The sequence below is a fragment of the Microplitis mediator genome, chromosome 5 (assembly GCF_029852145.1).
Source record: "Microplitis mediator isolate UGA2020A chromosome 5, iyMicMedi2.1, whole genome shotgun sequence".
Classification (NCBI taxonomy): Eukaryota; Metazoa; Arthropoda; class Insecta; order Hymenoptera; family Braconidae; genus Microplitis; species Microplitis mediator.
In genome coordinates this window covers 2710133-2729672 of record NC_079973.1, presented here as the reverse complement: position 1 = coordinate 2729672, position 19540 = coordinate 2710133, and the positions used below count along the sequence as shown (strand labels likewise).

Genomic DNA, 19540 nt, shown 5'->3' with positions numbered 1-19540 from the left:
TTTACTCACTTAGTTATTGCGCAATTACTTTTATTTATTATATACTAGATTACAAATGGACGGATGGCTCACTATAATTAAATTAATTAATAGAATAGTTAAGTACAGAAATAATTAGAAAAAAAAAGAAATTTAAAATTATTTTTTATAGCCGATTCCGGTCAAAGTGCCGACAACTCCAGGCGCGACAACCCCGGGAAGTTTAAAAACTTGTACTGGACCTCGCCGACGTCTTTCAAGTCCTGGAGCTCGATAATTTGGCATGATAACTACTGAAGATCCTGGTTCGTAAGCTGCTCGAGGACGGTATTGATTTGGGTTGTACCCAAAATAAGACCCAGGATTTGGATTCTGTGACTGTCGCGCTACACTCCCAGAAATGGTCCCATAAGGAATTCCGCCTAAAAAAAAAATTCTATTTAAATTCCGTAGTATAAGTTTTTTATTACATATATATAAGTATAGAGTGGACGTTATAAGCCTCTTTCCCTCCATCGGAAGATATTGCGACCCAAAACAACTTCCCCCACTTAAAGACTTTTTTGAAATTTTTACTGAACAGCTCAATATGACCGTTCATAAAAATTGTGATGGGTTATTTCAAACAGGAGCAAAGTTAGGGCCACTATTGATATATATCATCTACACCCATCTCCACCCATGTCCACCCACCCTCAGATAGGTCTGCATTTTAAAAAAAAGATTTTCTCAGGACTCTTTTGGGGTTTTTCTACTAGAGGACATCATAATGAACAAAAAACATTTATATTGTGTTGAGTTATTCCGAACAGGAGCAAACTTACGGTCACTTTTAATAGATATCATCTACACCCATCTCCACCCATCTCCACCCATGTCCACCCACCCTCATATGGGTCTGAATTTTAAAAAAAAAATTTTCTCAGGACTTTTTTGGGGTTTTTCTACTAGAGGACATCATAATGAACAAAAAACATCTATATTGTGTTGAGTTATTCCCAACAGGAGCAAAGTTACGGGCCACTCTTCATAGATATCATATACACCCATCTCCACCCATCTCCACCCATCTCCACCCATGTCCACCCATGTCCACCCACCCTCATAGGGGTCTGGATTGAAATAAAAAAATTTTCTCAGGACTTTTTTGGGGTTTTTCTACTAGAGGACATCATAATGAACAAAAAACATCTATATTGTGTTGAGTTATTCCGAACAGGAACAAACTTACGGTCACTCTTCATAGATATCATCTACACCCATCTCCACCCACCCTCATATGGGTCTGGATTGAAATAAAAAAATTTTCTCAGGACTGTTTTGGGTTTTTTCTACTAGAGGACATCATAATAAACAAAAAACATTTATATTGTGTTGAGTTATTCCGAACAGGAGCAAACTTACGGTCACTCTTCATAGATATCATCTACACCCATCTCCACCCATGTCCACCCACCCTCATATGGGTCTGGATTGAAATAAAAAAATTTTCTCAGGACTGTTTTGGGGTTTTTCTACTAGAGGACATCATAATAAACAAGAACCATTTATATTGTGTTGAGTTATTCCCAACAGGAGCAAAGTTGCGGGTCACTCTTTAAAGATCATCATTTCCTAAAATGGGCGAAAATTCCGATCCTAGCTACAAATTGAGGAAAAAAATATCAAAATATGAAGTTACAGGCGACAGCAGCTCAGATTTGCTGAGAGCCAACCTCCTGCACCAGAAAAATGATAACAGCAGTTAAGTGAAACTGTTTTAGCAGCAGCGCTATCAAAAATGTGCCTATATGTAAGCACTAATAAAATGGAGAGTGATGTATTTAACAATATATAAGTATATCGTTTGGAACTTATATAATACTAGACTTTTAACGGGTAGTTCAGTACGAAAACAACGTACGTAAGTAGAGAGACGGAAATTTCACGGAAAATTTCCCTTACGTCCTCTAGACTTGACTCATGACGAATAGCCAAATATCGATATATATACATTGATATATTTATGTCTATGTATAGATATGATTACCCGAGAAAAAATGTTTTTATAAAATTTTATAAAACAATATAAAATTTTATAACGTTTTGTAAGATTTTATAAAATTTCACAGCAAAATTTTATAAAAATTCATTCAATTTTATAGAATTTTCTAAAATTGCTTAATTTTTTATAAGACTGTACAGCGAAACTTTATACAATTTTATCAATTTTCATAGAATTTTTAAAAATTTTATATAGTATGATCTTAAAAGGGAAGTACTAATTAGATCAAATTTTATATAATTGTATAAAATTTTATAAAATTTCAAATTTTCAATTTTAATACAGTAGCGCCGTAGTTTCGGAATCCACTGTCTGCAGTGGGCACAAGCGCTCAACTGTCTTGTCTACTACTCAGCAAACATTTTTTGGGGGATTTATCAATCCCATTTTAGTAGACGGAGTGACAGAAAGCTCTCAAGAAACGCTGAGACTAATGCACACTATGAATGCAGAGACTGGAGGGCAGATACCCCCGTGCATGTTTTTCTATGGTGCCAGTGGCTCGGGCAAATCCACGTCTATCTTCGGGGGAGAGGGAATCATTCAAAAATGGTTCCTAGATCACGAAGATGTCGAAGTCAGGTATTTCCTTGAATTAGATATCATACCTTTTTTTTTTAACTACACTAAAAATATAAAACAAAATGAACTTTGAATTTAAAAATTACTGGGTCATTGAATACGCCAGTCGGAATTTTTATGACTTGACGAGGGCGTTTCATCTGAAACGTAATTTTTGTTTTTTTGTTTCAAGAAAATTATTCAAGCAAACGTTAATATTTTAATTTAAGGTCATGATGTATCATAGGATATACTATAGTACACTACATAAATGTACTTGTCATTCTGTCAAATGACAGGAATACTCGAACAAAATTGTACTGAAATTTCGAATTTATCACTTCTAGAATATCTTTCTTGCCGGGGACACTACAACTGGTAGGCGCGATCTCGTGGCGAGCACCGAACTACTCTCGCTGCTGCTGTCTAACACCGGTGACTTTCCCCTTCTCCATATCGATCTTTTCTCCCAAGAAATTTTTTCTCTTAAGCAACTTTTGTTGTCTTGGTCGGAGAATACAAAGATACTTGCGTGAAAAGTATAGCACTTATTCCGAGAAATTTTATTTTCTTTAACCAAAAAAATGCAATATTGCTACAAAAAAATAACGTATCTTGCTCCAAAAAAATATCTCTTACTTTAAGAAATATAAACTCTTGAAACAAGAGAAAATTTTTTGATTTAAGCGTAAAAATATGTTGACGTGAGAAAAAAAACACTGTATATCGGTTGACCCTACGGGCCAGCCCTAAAACTTCCCGCTGTTTTCGAGCTCCTATATTTAAAAAGGAATATATCATAAACATAAATAAATTATTGATAAATATTACTGTTTATGTTAATGAATTTTTTTTTTAATTCAAAAGTCTGGGTAGTGATATATGTAGTCTATAAATTCGTTATGCTGAAGGCGTTTTTTATTTTTATATTTTTTATTTTACTTAATTTAATATTATGTTACAGGTAAAGACAGGCTGCAAAAGTGAAAGGAGCTCAACACTGAAAAATGACAGCCATATCACAGATAATTATCCCAAAAGAGATGAACTCTTTACAATGAAATTTAAAAAAAAAACAAACTGATAAATATTAAAATTTTTAACTTAATTACCAGTAATTAAAATAAGTTGTCATTAATTTGAAAGACTGAAGTTAAATATATTTATATTTATTTAAATATTTATTTTTATAATATTTAGAGTTGACATTTACGGGCTATTGCTGCAAGTACTAAAATTTTTAAAATAAATATTTAAATTTATAGTTCAAAGCGTTTAACCGTTTACAAACACTTAAATATTATTTATAGCTTTTAAATACTTGATCTTTTGAAAGTACAACCGGTTGATGCCGCACTCTCTGATCAAATTTCAAGACTACGGCAGCATTATCATCTGTTGGTTTTTTATCAGCTGGTAAATTATTCTTTGCCAGTTTTGAAAATTTAAAAACAATTTTTTGGAGGGAAATTTGATAATTGGTAATTAATAATTAAAATACTTACCATAAGCAAGTCCATTAACCATTTCGACGTAACCTGCACTGTCTGGCAGTGCATTGATAGCGACAATTGCAAGGCTAATTAGAAATATCTGCAATAAAAGTTACTAATTATTCAATTAAACTGCGCAGAAAATTTCCGAGGTAAACTTTTGCTATGGGATCTAGAAAATTGCTCTGTTTAAAAAAAAAATTGCAACCTGCACTTAGTCGCTACGTAATTATTCTGCGCAAGTAGTAATTGTAGTAAATTGTTTATTGAATAATTAACTTGTTGATTTAAAAAAAAGATAATCGATGTCATAAAACGTTTTAAATATTTTTGTAATTTTTATTGACGCAGTTTGATTCAAAAAATTTTTATTCGTAATTATTTTTTTTGACATTTATAAAAAAAAATCTGTTTTTAGCTTTCACTTTTTAGCAAAAAAATGCGATAATTGCATCTAATTTTTTCAAAAATTCAAAAAAAGTTCATTTGTATAAATGGCGGAAAATTCAAATTTTTAGACCATCGGCTAAATTTAAGTTTTTTTAAAAAAAAAAAAAATCGGAAAAAATGCAAATTCAACCCAAGTGACGAAAAAAATGTTGAATTTAAATTAAAAATTTACATAACAACAAACTGTCACCTAAAATTTATGTGATTCTGAAGTCAACAGATAATTAACAATTTTTAGATTTTTTTTTCCAATAAATCAATGCCAAAAAAAAAAAATCTAAAAAAATGCACATGTAGAAAATTAAAAAATCTACAAGTGTAATTTTTTTTAAATATTTTTTTTTAATAATTTATTGTTTTTAAAAAAATACAAAAGTTATTAAACGTCGGCTCACTTATTCTAAAGTTAGAAGACAGTCAACAATTTTCGGATTTTTTTTTCTAACAAATTAATTACAAAAAAAAAAATTTTTTTAAATGCACATGTAGAAAATTTTAAAAACTATATATGCAATTTTTTAAAATAATTTTTTTTCATAATTTATCATTTTAAAAAAAAATCTAGAAATTATTAGACGTCAGCTACTTTCAGTATCACAAATTTCCCAAAGAAATCAGCAATTTTTTGCCGCGTAGTTAAAACTTTTCCATAATACCAAGAAACTTTAATTAAAATTTTCCTTATTTTATTGAAAATCGCGACTAGAATGAATTCAATTTTTCATTTTAGGATTGAGGATTCAATTAACGTCTTACCTTAAGCGAAATCATGGCAGCGCGTAGTTCAAGTACCGACTAATCACAATAATTAACTAAATCTAAACAATAAACAACAAACAAGTATCAGAGCGCGTGATTCAGACAGTAGTCACCAATGATCTGAATGACATATATATATATTATATATATTAACAAAGTATGGTGTGGCTTTGTATTCTATCCAATAAGCGGCTAGTATTTCCTTTCGAGATCGGCCGTTTCTGCGACATACGCACTGCACATTAAGACACGAGTATAATAATGCAAATGCTGGTTCTACCATCCAGATATATCACTAGCTTATAACTTGTAACTTGTACTCGTATCTTGTATTACTTGTAACGCCTAAACCTTGAAGTATAGGTTCTACCTCTCACATCAATGCCTTTGGAGACGATCAAGGCTCTACACTTACTTCGCTGCTCTATCTTCTGTTTGCCTCCGCTGATACAATTAAAACCTGACTGTCCAGGGCTGCTATTGTAATTGCCAATGATCGATTCATTACAATACTTACGTCACTTATTCTAATTAATCATTTATTAATTTCCATATCTATATCTATATCTACATACATTTTTTCTGCTTTTGCTTTTAGTTTTCGTTCCGTTCAAAGTCTAGACTAGTTAATTATTGTTTTGATGCAGATTATTTTTGAGCTAAGATGATTTTAAATTTATTTATTAATGGAATAAAAAGTAGGTCGGGGTCATCTAGGGATTAATGACCGATGCAATTATTTTTCAGTTCAAGGTCTTGGTTACTGTGACTTTTACTCAATTTGCGAATTACTGGATGATCCTGAATTACGAAAAAAAAAAAATAAAAATATGCACATGTAGAAAATTACAAAATCTCTAAGTGCAATTTAAAAAAATTTTTTTTTTTACAATTTATCGTTTTTAAAAAAATCCAAAAGTTATTAAACGTCGGTGACCTTATGATTTTAAAGTACGAAGACAGTTAACAATTTTTTGATTTTTTTTTTCTAAGAAATTAATTACAAAAAAAAGAAAAAATGCACATGTAGAAATTAAAAAATCTATAAGTGCAATTTTTTTGAATATTTTTTTTTTACAATTAATCGTTTTTAAAAAAATCCAAAAGTAATTAAACGTCGGCTGACTTATGATTCTAAAACAAGAAGACTGTTCACAATTTTCGGATTTTTTTTTCTATACATGAATTACAAAAAAAAAAAAAAAAAAAAAAAAAAAAAAAAAAATGCACATGAAGAAAATTAAAAAATCTACACGTGCAATTTTTTTAAATATTTTTTTTTTTATAATCTATCGTTTTTAAAAAATTCCAAAAGTTATAAGACCTCGGCTGACTTCAGTATCGGAATTACTGCTGCTTAAAAAAATAAATAAATAATTATTGGCTACATTATAGTTTTTTTTTATTTAATAATAAGTTATATACATGTGATAATGTTATTAATTAATTAGTTAATTAATTTATTGGATGATTGATAAGTTAGTAGTCGTAATTTTCCGAAATCCAGGAAACAGAGGAAATAATATTACGAGTCCCGTGTTCAGTCAGCTGTAGATTTTTGTTCGGCGGTAAACTGATATCTAGATCTTGGGAGTTGTTGAGCTGGTTGACACCAACACGATCGACAGACATGTCAGTGGATTTAAATGAAATTCCGGTTCTATTGTTGGGTATGATCGATATTACTGTGTCCTTAACGCCATTTTTGTCTGTTTCTTCAGTGCGATAAATATGATCTGGAGTTTCTTTAGTGACTATCGATACTTTCTGAACTATTCTGTTGGCAGATGAGTTTTTACTGGGATCCGCTTTGATTTCTATCGACTCCATTGATGGAAAAGACATGGTTATTATTTCTTCTTTGGAAACTTTGGACCGATGCTCTACTTTCCGAGATGCCGGAGTCGTATTGTCTTCTGTGGACTTTCTAGTCGGTCTGGAACTCGTCGATGTTGATATTGATGCTGGTGTTGATGTGGGCGGCAACGTGATTCGAGACCTACGTAAATATTTTTGAGGTACTGAGGGATTTTTTACTTGACTGGCAGGACGTCGGGCAAAAAGTCTTTTGTCGGGAGTGGTTTTAATTTTTTTTGGACTCGATTGAGATTTGACCTGGTCGACTTTGAAGTGTTCCTCAGTCTTTGGAGGCGACGGTCGTCTGAACCGCGGGCTTACTGTGTAGACGGGAGCAAAAGTTGTAGTGAGAATTAGAGGAGTCGTAGGTGGAATTTGGGTGATAAATTCTTTTGACGTTGCTGGGATTTGTGGCGTTGATGTTGTTGACAAATCAATTTCTAGTGTTTTGTTCTTCGGGTTTTTGTCTATCAAGTCTTTGAATTTAAATTTAGATGAGTAACGATTGCTGTATTTTGGACGATACCCAGAATCATATCCGTAGTCGTGATTTTTATCAGGCCAGAAATTTTTTTTCTTTTTCAAACCTCCGTATTTTCGTGGAACGGAGTAACGCTCACGTGGATAAATTTTTTGGACATGCGTGACACTTTCTGACGGACTCCATTCGAATCCATGCTTGGGTCTTTTCCTTGCTCGCTCTCTTCTTATTCTTTCGCGACGTTCCCATGGAAACTCGTGCCTTTTTATTATTTTTTCGTACTTTCGTGACTCTTCAGACGCGTCTTCTTCGTCTTCATGCCACGGGAAGACGTACCTAGACCTCGAAGATTTTTTTTCTTCAGATTCTTCAGACTCGTCATATTTCCCTCTGCTTCTAGACTCTAGTGAATCAAAAGACGGATGATAGAATGCAGGTTTATCGATTCTCGGGCCCAGGTCCGAGTACTTTGGATCATAGTAACTTTCAAAAGATGAAAAAGGCCGAGAACTGAATCTTTCAAACTCTTTTTCATTATCAGATACTTCAGCATAATTTTTTTCTTCATCATCATGTGGTTCAGATTCTTCTGATGCTTCTTCTGATTTAGATTCTTCAGAACTTCTTGCATACTCTTCATCTTCTCCCTCTCCCTCTTCTTCCTCTTCTTCTTCTTCTCCCCCTTCTCCTTCTTCATCATAATCAGCTTCAACATTCTCTTTCTCACTACTCCCTTCATATTCTTCTTCAGTTTCTTCATCATCTCCCGCTTCCTCATCTTCTATTTCTTCATTTTCATTTGCCGCAGGATGATAAATTTCCTTTTCACTTTCGTCTTGAGGCGAGGTCAAATTTTGAACCGGATTTTCCTGAACGTCCTCATGAACGTCATAGCGATCGTCTAATTCTTTATCTTTTTTATAAATTTCTTCAACATTTCTCTGATTTTCTTCTTTCACCGGCTCTACTTTATCAAATTTTTGCACCGGGGTGTATCTGGGTTCATTTCTTTTGGTCTCAGCACCAGATTCTGGGAACTTGCCAAACTTCACTGCACCTCTAGACCTAGAATTTTTTGAATTATCCAAAATGCGGCCAATTTTTTCAGGGGCTAGACTGATCCCTGCATTGCTCACTTGCCCACTTGGTTTTATTCTTCGGGAATCAAAAACTCCAGCAGCAATATCAACATTTTCTGCGTCAGGCTGTGACTCACTGGCAGCTAAATCCGCTTCTGAGGCAGTGAAGTATCCAAGATCTCGTTTGTGAACACGAACGGTTTTAAAATAGCCGACGACTTTGCCAGAACCCGTTCCAGGAAACGGTTTGGTCATCGGCCGAGTTCGATAACTGACTTTATTAGTCCGGTAATTCAACAGTTTCGGATGAGGTCGCATTCGCGGTTGCTGATTAAGCGGAATTATGACGTCACGAGAGCTGGAATTTATTCGAATTTGATCCTTTTCTTTGCTCGACTGGAACCGATTCTTTCTGTGATTCGGCTTCGGAGAAGCAGGCGGGCGAGAAGTTGACACGACATGAATCCCTCTGTACATCGTAGCCAAATTTTTAATGGTCCCCATAACGTCATCATAAACTTCCCGTTGATACGGAGAGACTGTCGGTGATGCAGTACGTTGTCGCTTTCGATATCTCTTCGCATGATTGCTCCACTTTGAATTTTCCGGTTGGCTCAACTTGTCATTATTTTTTCTATCTTCCAGATCCCTGCTTTCTATCGGCCGTAGATCGATTATCTTCGGGGCATTGGACATTCTACGGATTGAATTGTCTTGATAGTCAGTATAACTTTCAAACTTCGATTTCAATAACCCGGGATCCAACTCGTCCGGCATTTTCGGGCTCTCTATTTGTTTTTCTGAAAATAATGGATTGTCGAGAGGCTCTTTGTCGAAGTATTTATTTTTCAAACACAAAAGTTTGTCACCGAGACCCCGCAGTCGCGGAAGATTTGTCTGAGGGCCGGCTTCGGAAACTGGTTCCTCTCGCTCAGGAACAGCGTCCGATAAATTAGGCTCAATGTCCTCGCAATCCATATACCTGTCTCGTGAATCATAAAACTCTAAGCCTCCTAAAGTCTTCTTGGGTACTTGATGAGGATTGATGACGTACTTTAATGCTGAGGCATGAATTATCTTATTATAAAACGGATACTTCTTAGCATTTACTTCTCTTCTGTCCTCCGAAACATTTCCTCTATTAGTTTTATTATCGTGTCCATTATTCTGATCAATCACTTCCGTAAAATTGAACTCCGGTACTTCGACTTCGACCTCAACTTCATCATTTTTCTCTTCGTCTTCATTTTTACTCTTTTCTTCTGAGCTGTCGTTCAATTTTGATCCTTCTTCCTCATCTGAGTTCTTCTCCCCATCCTCAGTTTCGACTTTATCATCTTCGAGGAACCGTTTACTCAATTCTTGATCAATAACCTGATCGACAAAAATCGGCGCACTATTAAGTAGAACTCGATCGCTGCGTTTTTCTCGACCAATAAGAAGTTTATTAGAATTGACTCGATTATTTAAAAAACCTTTCACATCTTTAACAGATACTTTCTCATCGTCACCTTTTCGATTAGTCACAAAATAACGCGGTCTTTTACCCACAGTTGTTTTTCCATCAAACCGTAACGTCGATTGATGACTCTTAAATACTCGAGGCCGCGGATCGTGCTGCGGTTGAGTAGCCCCATTTCTCCTGTGATTATTGTAATACTCGGCGTACTCACTCCGACTGATTGGCGATGGCGGAAGTATTTTTGTCATAGATAATAGTTTATTATTCATTTCTTTAGCACTTTGTCGATGATATCGCGATTGCTTCTCGAGCTGCGGTAGCTGTTTATGTTTATATTTTCTCAGATAACGGTACCCAGGAACCGGAGCCAAAGAGGGAATCGATGTCTTTGCTGCGTTTTCTTGCAGCCCACTTTCCTGCGTCACGCTCGGGTTACTCGGACTACTGTTGTACGAATTCGAAAAAAAACTGTCGTACGTGACCTGTCCTAATAATCGAATCGGTGGCGGTTTGAGACCCGTGTAATTTCCATAAGTCTGTTTACTAACGACCGGTGGCTGGGCACTTCTTGTAGTATGCTTCGAATATTTGTAGTCAAATTTCTTCTTCTTGGGATTCAAATTCTTGGTATTGTTCAATTTCGGGAGATTTCGGACCATGACAAGATAAGCCTTTCTGGGCTTAGGTGTAGGCTTGGGCTTAGGTGTAGTTTTTTCTGGATTTACTTTATTGTCTTCATACTCTTCTGAATTCTCGTCCGCGGAAATTCTGTCGGATCCTTTTCTATCAGCACGATGTTCTGCAGAAAGTTCTTCATTGGACTCGTACATTTGCTCGACTCCTCGTCGCTTCCACGTTTCATAAATCTGTGAGAGTGTTGGATAATGACCATAAGTTTTGTCTGATCTCGAAGCTCGAGGTCTTTTCAAAACTTTATACTCCGGCTTAGGTTCCAAAGTCGTGTACTCCGAAGACTTCGTCGTATCAATTTGATATCCCGGTTCAATTGTCGCTAAGTCACCGCGATATTTTGGCATCACCGTGGTGTAGATACTGCCGACATACGACTCGAGACTTGCAGCAGTCACTGGCTGATCAGCGGCAGTAGTTTTAGAACTCGTAGTTTCTTTTAACTCATCCGAATCTGAGTCCTCGTAATCTTCATCAGACTTTTCGTACTCTTCCTCATCGTAATCACTCGAGTCATTCAAATCCCTCAAATTTTCCGGCACTTCAGTCTCAGCTCCTTTAGCAGCTTCTTCACCCCCTCTTTCGATGTCTCTCTCCAGCAGCTCAATCCCATTTTCCGCAATCAATCTAGGGCTGATTCCAATCTCTCCCGACGAATGCTTGCGTGGGTACATAATTTGGTCATATTTTCTCCTATTGCGTCGGTTATTGTAATCCCTAAACTTATCAGCATTTCTCAATCTAGATTTTCCACCAGATTCTTGCCACGAGTTGTAACCATTTTTCGTTCTCTCCGAACTATTTCGACCTTCGTCGTCACCTTCATCACTATCTTCCTTACTAGGAGTTTCACGGGCCTTCACCTGCTTGTTTTTATTGTCATTCTCATAACTTTCATCGAAATCCGCGTCGCGAATATGTCCAGCATGGTCATAGGCGGCATCTTCGAAGCCTTCTTCCGTGTAAAACGTATTCACTTTTCTGTTCGTCACAACTTCTTTGAGTCTTCCGGCTTCTTCGCGTTCCTGGTCAGTTTCAGCTCTCGCCAGAGCTTCTTCCCGCGGCAAATGTTTCACAGAACTAGATCTTCTTACTTGAGAGTACGATCTCTGGGGGATGAATTCAAATTTCTTGCCGCTGTTTTCCAATGGCTTGACCCAATTCCCCGGTACATATTTCGGTTCCGGTGGATTTTCGTGTTCGCTATAAGGAACCACGTGATCTGGCGGTTCATTCTTACGTTGATTGTAATCTTGAGACACTTTTATAGATAGGAAACAGTGGAAATTGTCATTTATAACGAGGTAAAGTAACAGGCAACGTAACATTATGGTTCACTAATTGATCACAACATTTTATTAACTTATTTATTTGTTTAGTAAGAGATTTAGTATACGGTCTTTATACTTTGACAACAAATTTCACAATGATCGGGTTATTTTATAAGTATCTGTTCACAATATCTGTTCCGTTACGAAGCGAAATCGTTTGTGGTTTCTAATCATCGTGAATCGAGCGGCTGTCACGGACTGAGCGCGCGACAACTCATTCCCAATTTATATTTTATAGACAATAAATCCTGTCTTTGTTAGACAAAGTGGTAGGGACGACCACCGGTTTGTTTATTTTTATTTAAACTTATAATCGCTGTCATAAAAACTAATAGAGAGATTACTCCTGTAATTCACGGTATTATGAATTAGAAAATATGTCGCATAATTTTGGTTTTATGGAAAAAATTAATATAAGGAAATATTAAAATCAGTTAATTTGATTATGATTGTAAGTTAAATTAATAAGAAAAAAATTATATTGTTATTTGAAAGATTGAGGGACTTTATCAACCATCACGGAATCGTTCTACGAATTTTAGAAGAAAGTTTGATACGGCTGGAAGAATTTTTATGCTGGATAATTTGAGTATTTTAGTTATTGATCTTTTGGAAAAGTTCATTGGAGTAAAAGAAGTTATTTATTAATTAATATTTTGTTGTTATTAATATTAATTGTGCGTAGAAAATTTTCACTTTCTATTGGTTATGAAGTCGAAGTAAGAAGAAATCGTAATTAGTGAGAAATTTTGAATATTTTGGTCGTGTCAAAAAAAAATTTTTGAAGTTTGACAAAAAGTTTCGGCACTAGTTTGATAGAATGTCTTTAGAAGTTGAGTTCATTCAAAAAATTTTGAAAACGATGGACTCAAAATATACAAGTCAACGAACGATACTTCCTTGTTGCGCTTGCGCAGTAACGAAACTGTCCACGTTTTTCTCTTAAACAAATGACCGTATTTTGAGAATGAAAACGTAGATTGCTAGATTACAGAGTGATGCATCGAGTCTTGTTCTTAATTTTACGGTTAGAGAATTTGGTTGATAGAATAGTGTGGGCTAAAATTACTATAGACCCTCCATATGCGGTTAGTAGATATAATACCAGAAATTACGATACGTTCTCGTTCGCTTTCCTAATAAAAAAAAGTCAATCCACTACCTTCTATTTTTTTTACTTGCACTTTTACTGCTCGTATATATTTTTAAAAATAACAATCATAATATAAATGTCTAAAAAGTGCTAAAATACTTTAGATATTTTATTTCCTCTTCACTTTTGTTTATTAAATTTATGACAAAGTGTTGATAGGAAAATTTTAAATACTATTATTGGTAGTAAGTAAAAAAAATAAATAAAAGTAAATATTAATACTGCATTACGAATTAAAAAAAAAAAACGTGATAAATAATTTAAATACAGTATCAATTGACTTTGTCGATTAAAGTCAAAATGTATTTTCGTAAGCTATTGAAAAAAAAGTCTAATCAAATGTTTCTGTATGTATCGTAAAAGATATAGTTAGCTGTTGATGTTTTCTACATATGGGGCATTCCACGCCAAATCAACCACTTTTGAATTCGACCCCTTTAATTTAGCTGAAAATTTTTTCTCTTTTTCTACCCTATCAAAAACGTTTCTCATAATTTTTTCAAATTTTTTCACCCAACCGAAAAAAAGTTATAAATTTTTGAAAAAAATGGCTTTTTTTATTTTAAATAGCTGTAACTTTTTCAAAATTCGACTGATTGGAACGTTTTTTTTTTCAAAATTTCTGTTTTTAAATGTACTTTTTGAAAAAAAATACAAAAAAATTATTGCAACCTATTTTCATTGTTTTTTTGTAGATTTTTAGAAAAAATCAAAAATTTTTCGATGTTTACCATTTTTGATTTTTGATTTTTTTTTTTTATATGAAACTTTGACATTTTCTGCAGATCCTCAAATTTTTTCAGAGTGATGTTTTTTCGATTTATATTTTTTTATTCCAATTTAAAAAAAAAATTATTTACAACTAGCCTTATTTCTCATAACACCATGCTTAAAATTTTTGAGAGTGCTCAGAAAATTTTCAAATTGGAAAAAAAAATAAAAAAAATAAATTTAAATGGTCATGTTCGAAATAATTTGAATTTTGTTCGAAAAATCATGTTTAAAAATAGAAGGACCTTCTGAATAATTTTTTTGTATTTTTTTCTGAAAACTACATTTAAAAACGAAAAAAATGAAAAAAAAAAGTTTTCGTTTGGGCCATTTTTGGACAGATGCTGGCAATTCAAAAAAATTCCTTCTACACTCATTGTTTTATGGTTAAAAGAATTTTTTTTTGAATTGCCAGCATCTGTCCAAAAATGGCCCAAACGAAAACTTTTTTTTTTTTTTTCTTCGTTTTGAAATGTAGTTTTCAGAAAAAAATACAAAAAAATTATTCAGAAGGTCCTTCTATTTTTAAACATGATTTTTCGAACAAAATTCAAATTATTTCGAACATGACCATTTAAATTTATTTTTTTTATTTTTTTTTCCAAATTTGAAAATTTTCTGAGCACTCTCAAAAATTTTAAGCATGGTGTTATGAGAAATAAGGCTAGTTGTAAATAATTTTTTTTGAGGATCTGCAGAAAATGTCAAAGTTTCATATAAAAAAAAAAAATCAAAAATCAAAAATGGTAAACATCGAAAAATTTTTGATTTTTTCTAAAAATCTACAAAAAAACAATGAAAATAGGTTGCAATAATTTTTTTGTATTTTTTTTCAAAAAGTACATTTAAAAACAAAAATTTTGAAAAAAAAAACGTTCCGATCAGTCGAATTTTGAACAAGTCATAGCTATTTAAAATAAAAAAAGCGATTTTTTTCAAAAATTTATAACTTTTTTTCGGTTGGGTGAAAAAATTTGAAAAAATTATGAGAAACATTTTTGATAGGGTAGAAGAACAGAAAAAATTTTCAGCCAAATTAAAGGGGTCAAATTCAAAAGTGGTTGATTTGGCGTGGAATGCCCCATATACATTATTATCAAATAAATATCATTAATTTAAAAAAATAAAATGACAAGAAAACAAATTAAATTAACTTTATCATTATGTATTTGTATATATGTATTAGACTAGATTTGAGAAAAAAAAACAAACAGAGATACAAAAAATAATAATTATAAATATTACGAGAAATGTATAGCTCTCGACACTGGAATTGATTCCCCTGATAGTTAATTCTACTTGATGTAATTAAATTAATTATAAATGATATAATAAACTAAAATTTACATTTATTTATATATATGTTTTTTTTATGATACTGAAGTTAGCTGAGGTCTAATAATTTTTGGATTTTTTTCAAAATGATGAATTATAAAATATGAATATTTTTAAAAATTGCGCCTATGGTTTTTTAAATTTTCTACATGTGCATATTTTTAGTTTTTTCTTTTTTGAAATTTATTTGAGGGAAAAAAATAAAAAAATTGTTAATTATCTACTAACTACAGGATCATTTTTTTTTTAAAACATGAATGTTTCGCGTCTATCACCTCTATGATAAAATATAAAGTAAATTGTGGATTAATTTTATATAAAATTGTGCCATATATTATATGATATTTTATTTATAAATAAAGATATCAATATCTTGCTAAAAAAAAGAACTAGAAATATGAACAAGTAGAAAATTGAAAAAGCTATAGGTGCAATCTATAAATTGTCTTATTGAGGTGGTTATTTGCATGTTTGCATGTTTAGGTATCCACTATATTTAAATGGCTGGGTTCGTTTCATTTCATTTTGTCTATTTTTTTTTATTGTCTTTGACTTTTAATGCAAAAGACTTAAGAGAGAACTTTGTTGAGAGAAGATGTATATGGAAGAGGAGAAAGTCACCGCAGCAGCGGAAGTAGTTCAGTGCTCGCCACTAGAGCGCACTCAGCCTCTTGTGCTGTCCCTGGTTAGATAGGTATTTCAGAGTTTTTATATTCGATACTAGGAGACAATTCCGGCACCGTTATTTCTCTGTTATTTAAGGGGTTAGGGGTACTCAGGGGTATGAAAAAATGATGATTTTCAATAATTTTTTTTTTGTAGTTAATTACTTTATTTGACAAAAATAAAAACATAGCTTTATTAGAACACGTTTCGATTTGACTTCACGAAAATTTCAAAAAAAAAAATTAATAATTCAAAAAGTTATCGCTGTTTTTGTAGAGCCCGTTCCTCCCGAAGTCCTTTGCGGTGATCATCATAAGTCCTTGGAGATTCATCTAAAATCAATCGGACAAGAAAAATTAGTTTTATTAATAGATAATCTTGTGCCTGATCGAAGCTTTTTTTTTTTTTTTCGAAATTAACAAAATGGCGGCCTCAGGAAATTTTTTTCAAATTTTCGAGAAAAAAACCGACAGTTTATTGTTAAAAAAAAATCGAAATTTTTGAAAAAAAAAAAAATCCTTCGATCAGGCACGAGTTTTTAATGTATTTCAAAAGTACAATAAATTTTATTGAAATCTACCGAGCAGTTTTTAAGTTACAGTGATCACCAGTTCAGAAAACATAGTTTTGAGAAAAACGCATTTAAAGTTTTGCTATGGATTTATGTCGAATTATAAGAATTATTTAATAACTTACACTGAGTCATCTATTCCTGGACCATATAATAGCTCTTCAGCCGACATAGCAGCTTCCAAAATATCGATTTGCTGGTGCCTACGTTGCAATCGACCTTCTCGGGTGTTATCATTAGCGCGCTTATCTGCTACTTTGATACGTGCAGCATCCATTCTTTCTGCATACCGATGAGAATTAGGCCCACAATTAAGTCCTAGTGTATTCATCAAGACTAATAATGAATTTATACCCTCATTAAATATACACATAGCAACGTATGCAGCTATTTGTACGATAGTAAAACTAGTATTTACCGTTTTTGGACATATTTTCCATACTAGTTGGTTAAAGCTTTCATTATTATTCTGATTGAATCCACCTACACATCTTGAAAGTAAATTTTCATTACTAAGATCTTCGTATATAGGCTTGATAGCTTTTAAAACATCAGAAGGTAAAGGAGAATAATCGTGAGAAAAGGTATCAAGCTCTCCTCTTGCTTCAGCGCGCTGGTAAGAGCACCAAGATTCTTCGCCTTTTGGACACATATCATGATTCGGTTTTTCATCACTCGAGCCGTAGTGATAAAAGGTTGCCATTATAGCAGATTTCATATTTTCAATAGAATCACAATGCCGGCGTATTGCTAAACCATAGTACACAGTTAGTTTGTCTATTAATTTTCCTGTGAGCTTACCTCGACCACCAAGACCTTTTTGTTTACTCTTCAGCGTACGTAATCGACTCCCCATCCGCTTTTGGACATGCCCTATACATTCCTTTTTATTTACAGTTGTATTTTCGTAAGGATCTGATTTTATAATTCCTGAATAGGTCTTGGAGTCACCATCACCAATATAGTTGGCATACTTAACTCCATATTTAGTTTCAGAATACGAAAACATTTCGACCATCGCATCCACCTCCATTTTCCCAGAAGACCCTTGATGATTAGCAGAACACACATCTTCATGCGATTGATACCATTCCTCGAACTCAACAGTATTTGTTTTTTTTTTCCAATACTCACATAGCTTACAATATGCACTTTTAATGTTTATGTCAAGAATCTTTCCAGTAAAATAGCCAATTATAGAAGAAACTCCAAATGACGATGTATATCCCCGTTTTTGCCAGGTTCCATCTCCCGATACAGTTAGATGATTTATATCTTCATTTTCAGTTGTTGGCATTGCTTGCTTTTCTTCATTCACAGCTTTCGTCATGAAGGTTTCTGCGACGGCTTTACTACAATTCAAAATCTGTTTCAGTAAAATTGTATGCGTAGATTTATCTAAAAAAGACGGCATGTCCATCAGGCCGCAAAACTTGCACAATCCTTCGTATCCTATTCCTAGTATTCTCATTACAAAAATGAAACGTCTGTTTATTTCATAAGAATGCCCAACGAAAGAACAGGAAGGAATATATTCATTTCCACAGTTATTACATGCAACTACAATTTTGAATCCCAGCCCACGTGTACTTGCTGTTTGAAACACTACATTTCCATCACATTTTTTACATTTTATAAGAGCAGAAATTGCAGTGAATACCTGAATAAAATTTATTATTCGAAATTCAGTACTGCTGTCTTCAGGTACATCATCTTCAGTGTTTTGTTTTAATTTTTTAGAAGATGTACTCTGAATACTTTCATCACGTTCGGCTGTTTTCGGATTAAAAACATTCTTTCTTTTGACTGAACGCGACTTATTAATTTTTTCAGAACTCCGAAGTTCTCTTGAAACCTTTCTAGAATCACGTCCCATGGTTAATAATTTAATTCACTTGAGAAATAATTTATCACAAAACTATCGACTGATCAGTGCAACGACTACAGGTATACTGGCAACCAAAAATTATTTTTCAGTTCTTGTACTACCTACAAATTGTGAATATATATATATATATATATATATATATATATATATATATATATAATTATAAATACATTAAAATGGGGAGATATTCATGACAATGAAACCCGAAAGGTCGGTTGCTTGCAGCTGTTTCTAGCTACCTGCACTCGAATGCCACGTAGCACCCGAGCGTCCTTTGGTCATTGTTAAATAACTCGAAAAGAATTTGTCGGATTCACTTCAAATTTTCACACAATATTTTTAAAATATTATACTTTAAGAAAATGCAAAAAAAAAAAAATCGATTTTTTGAAAATTCTGACTACCCCTAACCCCTTAACAGAGTCACAAGTACCTGTTTTGGTCGTCATATAGTAGATGCTTAACTACATAATGACATTAATAATTCCTTGAATAACTACCGACCAATATCTTTCTAGTTGAAGTTTTATTGTCGTGGATGACGACGAAATTGAGTCCCATGCCGTTTACTCATGTGCGAGTCGGCATTCACAGGCGTCGAGTACGTCCGATCGCAAAAACGGCAACTGTATTTGCGTTGGCTCTTGAATTACAATCTGTGCAAGTTGAGCAGGTTGCTGCCCTACAGTCAGAGCTGCTAACTGCTGACGCAATTGGCGGATCGTTGCTTCTTGAGCAGCGATGATTTTCCTACAAGGCCCATGGACATCAGAGTTGCCTCTAGATGTGCCAGGTCTGGGAGATATAGATCTGGCTCTTGTCGGCAAAGTCGACGTCGTTAACCACTGTAAGGGTTTCTCTCTAGACATAGATATTGCCGAGAGGAAGTTTTTTACCTCTCGAACATTATTGTCTATGTGCGGTGCCTTAACGCACATGATCACATAAATATTGGGAAGAGTGGCGATCA

The 19540-nt window shown here is 33.6% G+C and overlaps 2 protein-coding genes across 4 annotated transcripts; both read right to left on the bottom strand.

Moving 5' to 3' along the window:
- Nucleotides 1-13: 13 nt before the first annotated feature.
- LOC130668338 (uncharacterized) lies at nt 14-5725 on the bottom strand. The gene is made up of 3 exons (XM_057470578.1): nt 5284-5725; nt 4090-4177; nt 14-401 (listed from the first exon to the last, which is right to left on the bottom strand). The coding sequence occupies exons 1-3, from the start codon at nt 5296-5298 to the stop codon at nt 139-141; spliced, it is 366 nt and encodes a 121-aa protein (XP_057326561.1). The 5' UTR covers nt 5299-5725; the 3' UTR covers nt 14-138.
- A 10493-nt stretch (nt 5726-16218) lies between these two features.
- Nucleotides 16219-18684, bottom strand: LOC130667745 (uncharacterized). Of its 3 annotated transcripts, none has more exons than XR_008989882.1 (3): nt 17101-18684; nt 16808-17018; nt 16219-16443 (listed from the first exon to the last, which is right to left on the bottom strand). XR_008989882.1 is itself a non-coding variant. In XM_057469572.1 (2 exons), the coding sequence occupies exons 1-2, from the start codon at nt 18556-18558 to the stop codon at nt 16440-16442; spliced, it is 1755 nt and encodes a 584-aa protein (XP_057325555.1). In that variant the 5' UTR covers nt 18559-18684; the 3' UTR covers nt 16219-16439. The 3 variants fall into 3 exon arrangements, 1 of the variants encoding a protein (XP_057325555.1); XR_008989881.1 differs by having other exon boundaries at nt 16808-17000; XM_057469572.1 differs by having other exon boundaries at nt 16808-18684.
- Nucleotides 18685-19540: the final 856 nt, after the last annotated feature.

Excerpts from the sequence above, each read along its gene's own strand:
- LOC130668338 (XM_057470578.1), bottom strand. Across the intron at positions 402-4,089 it reads GGTTAATGGACTTGCTTATG|GCGGAATTCCTTATGGGACC; the intron begins GTAAGTATTTTA and ends TTTTTTTTTTAG.
- LOC130667745 (XM_057469572.1), bottom strand. The coding sequence starts at position 18,558 with ATGGGACGTGATTCTAGAAAGGTTTCAAGAGAACTTCGGAGTTCTGAA.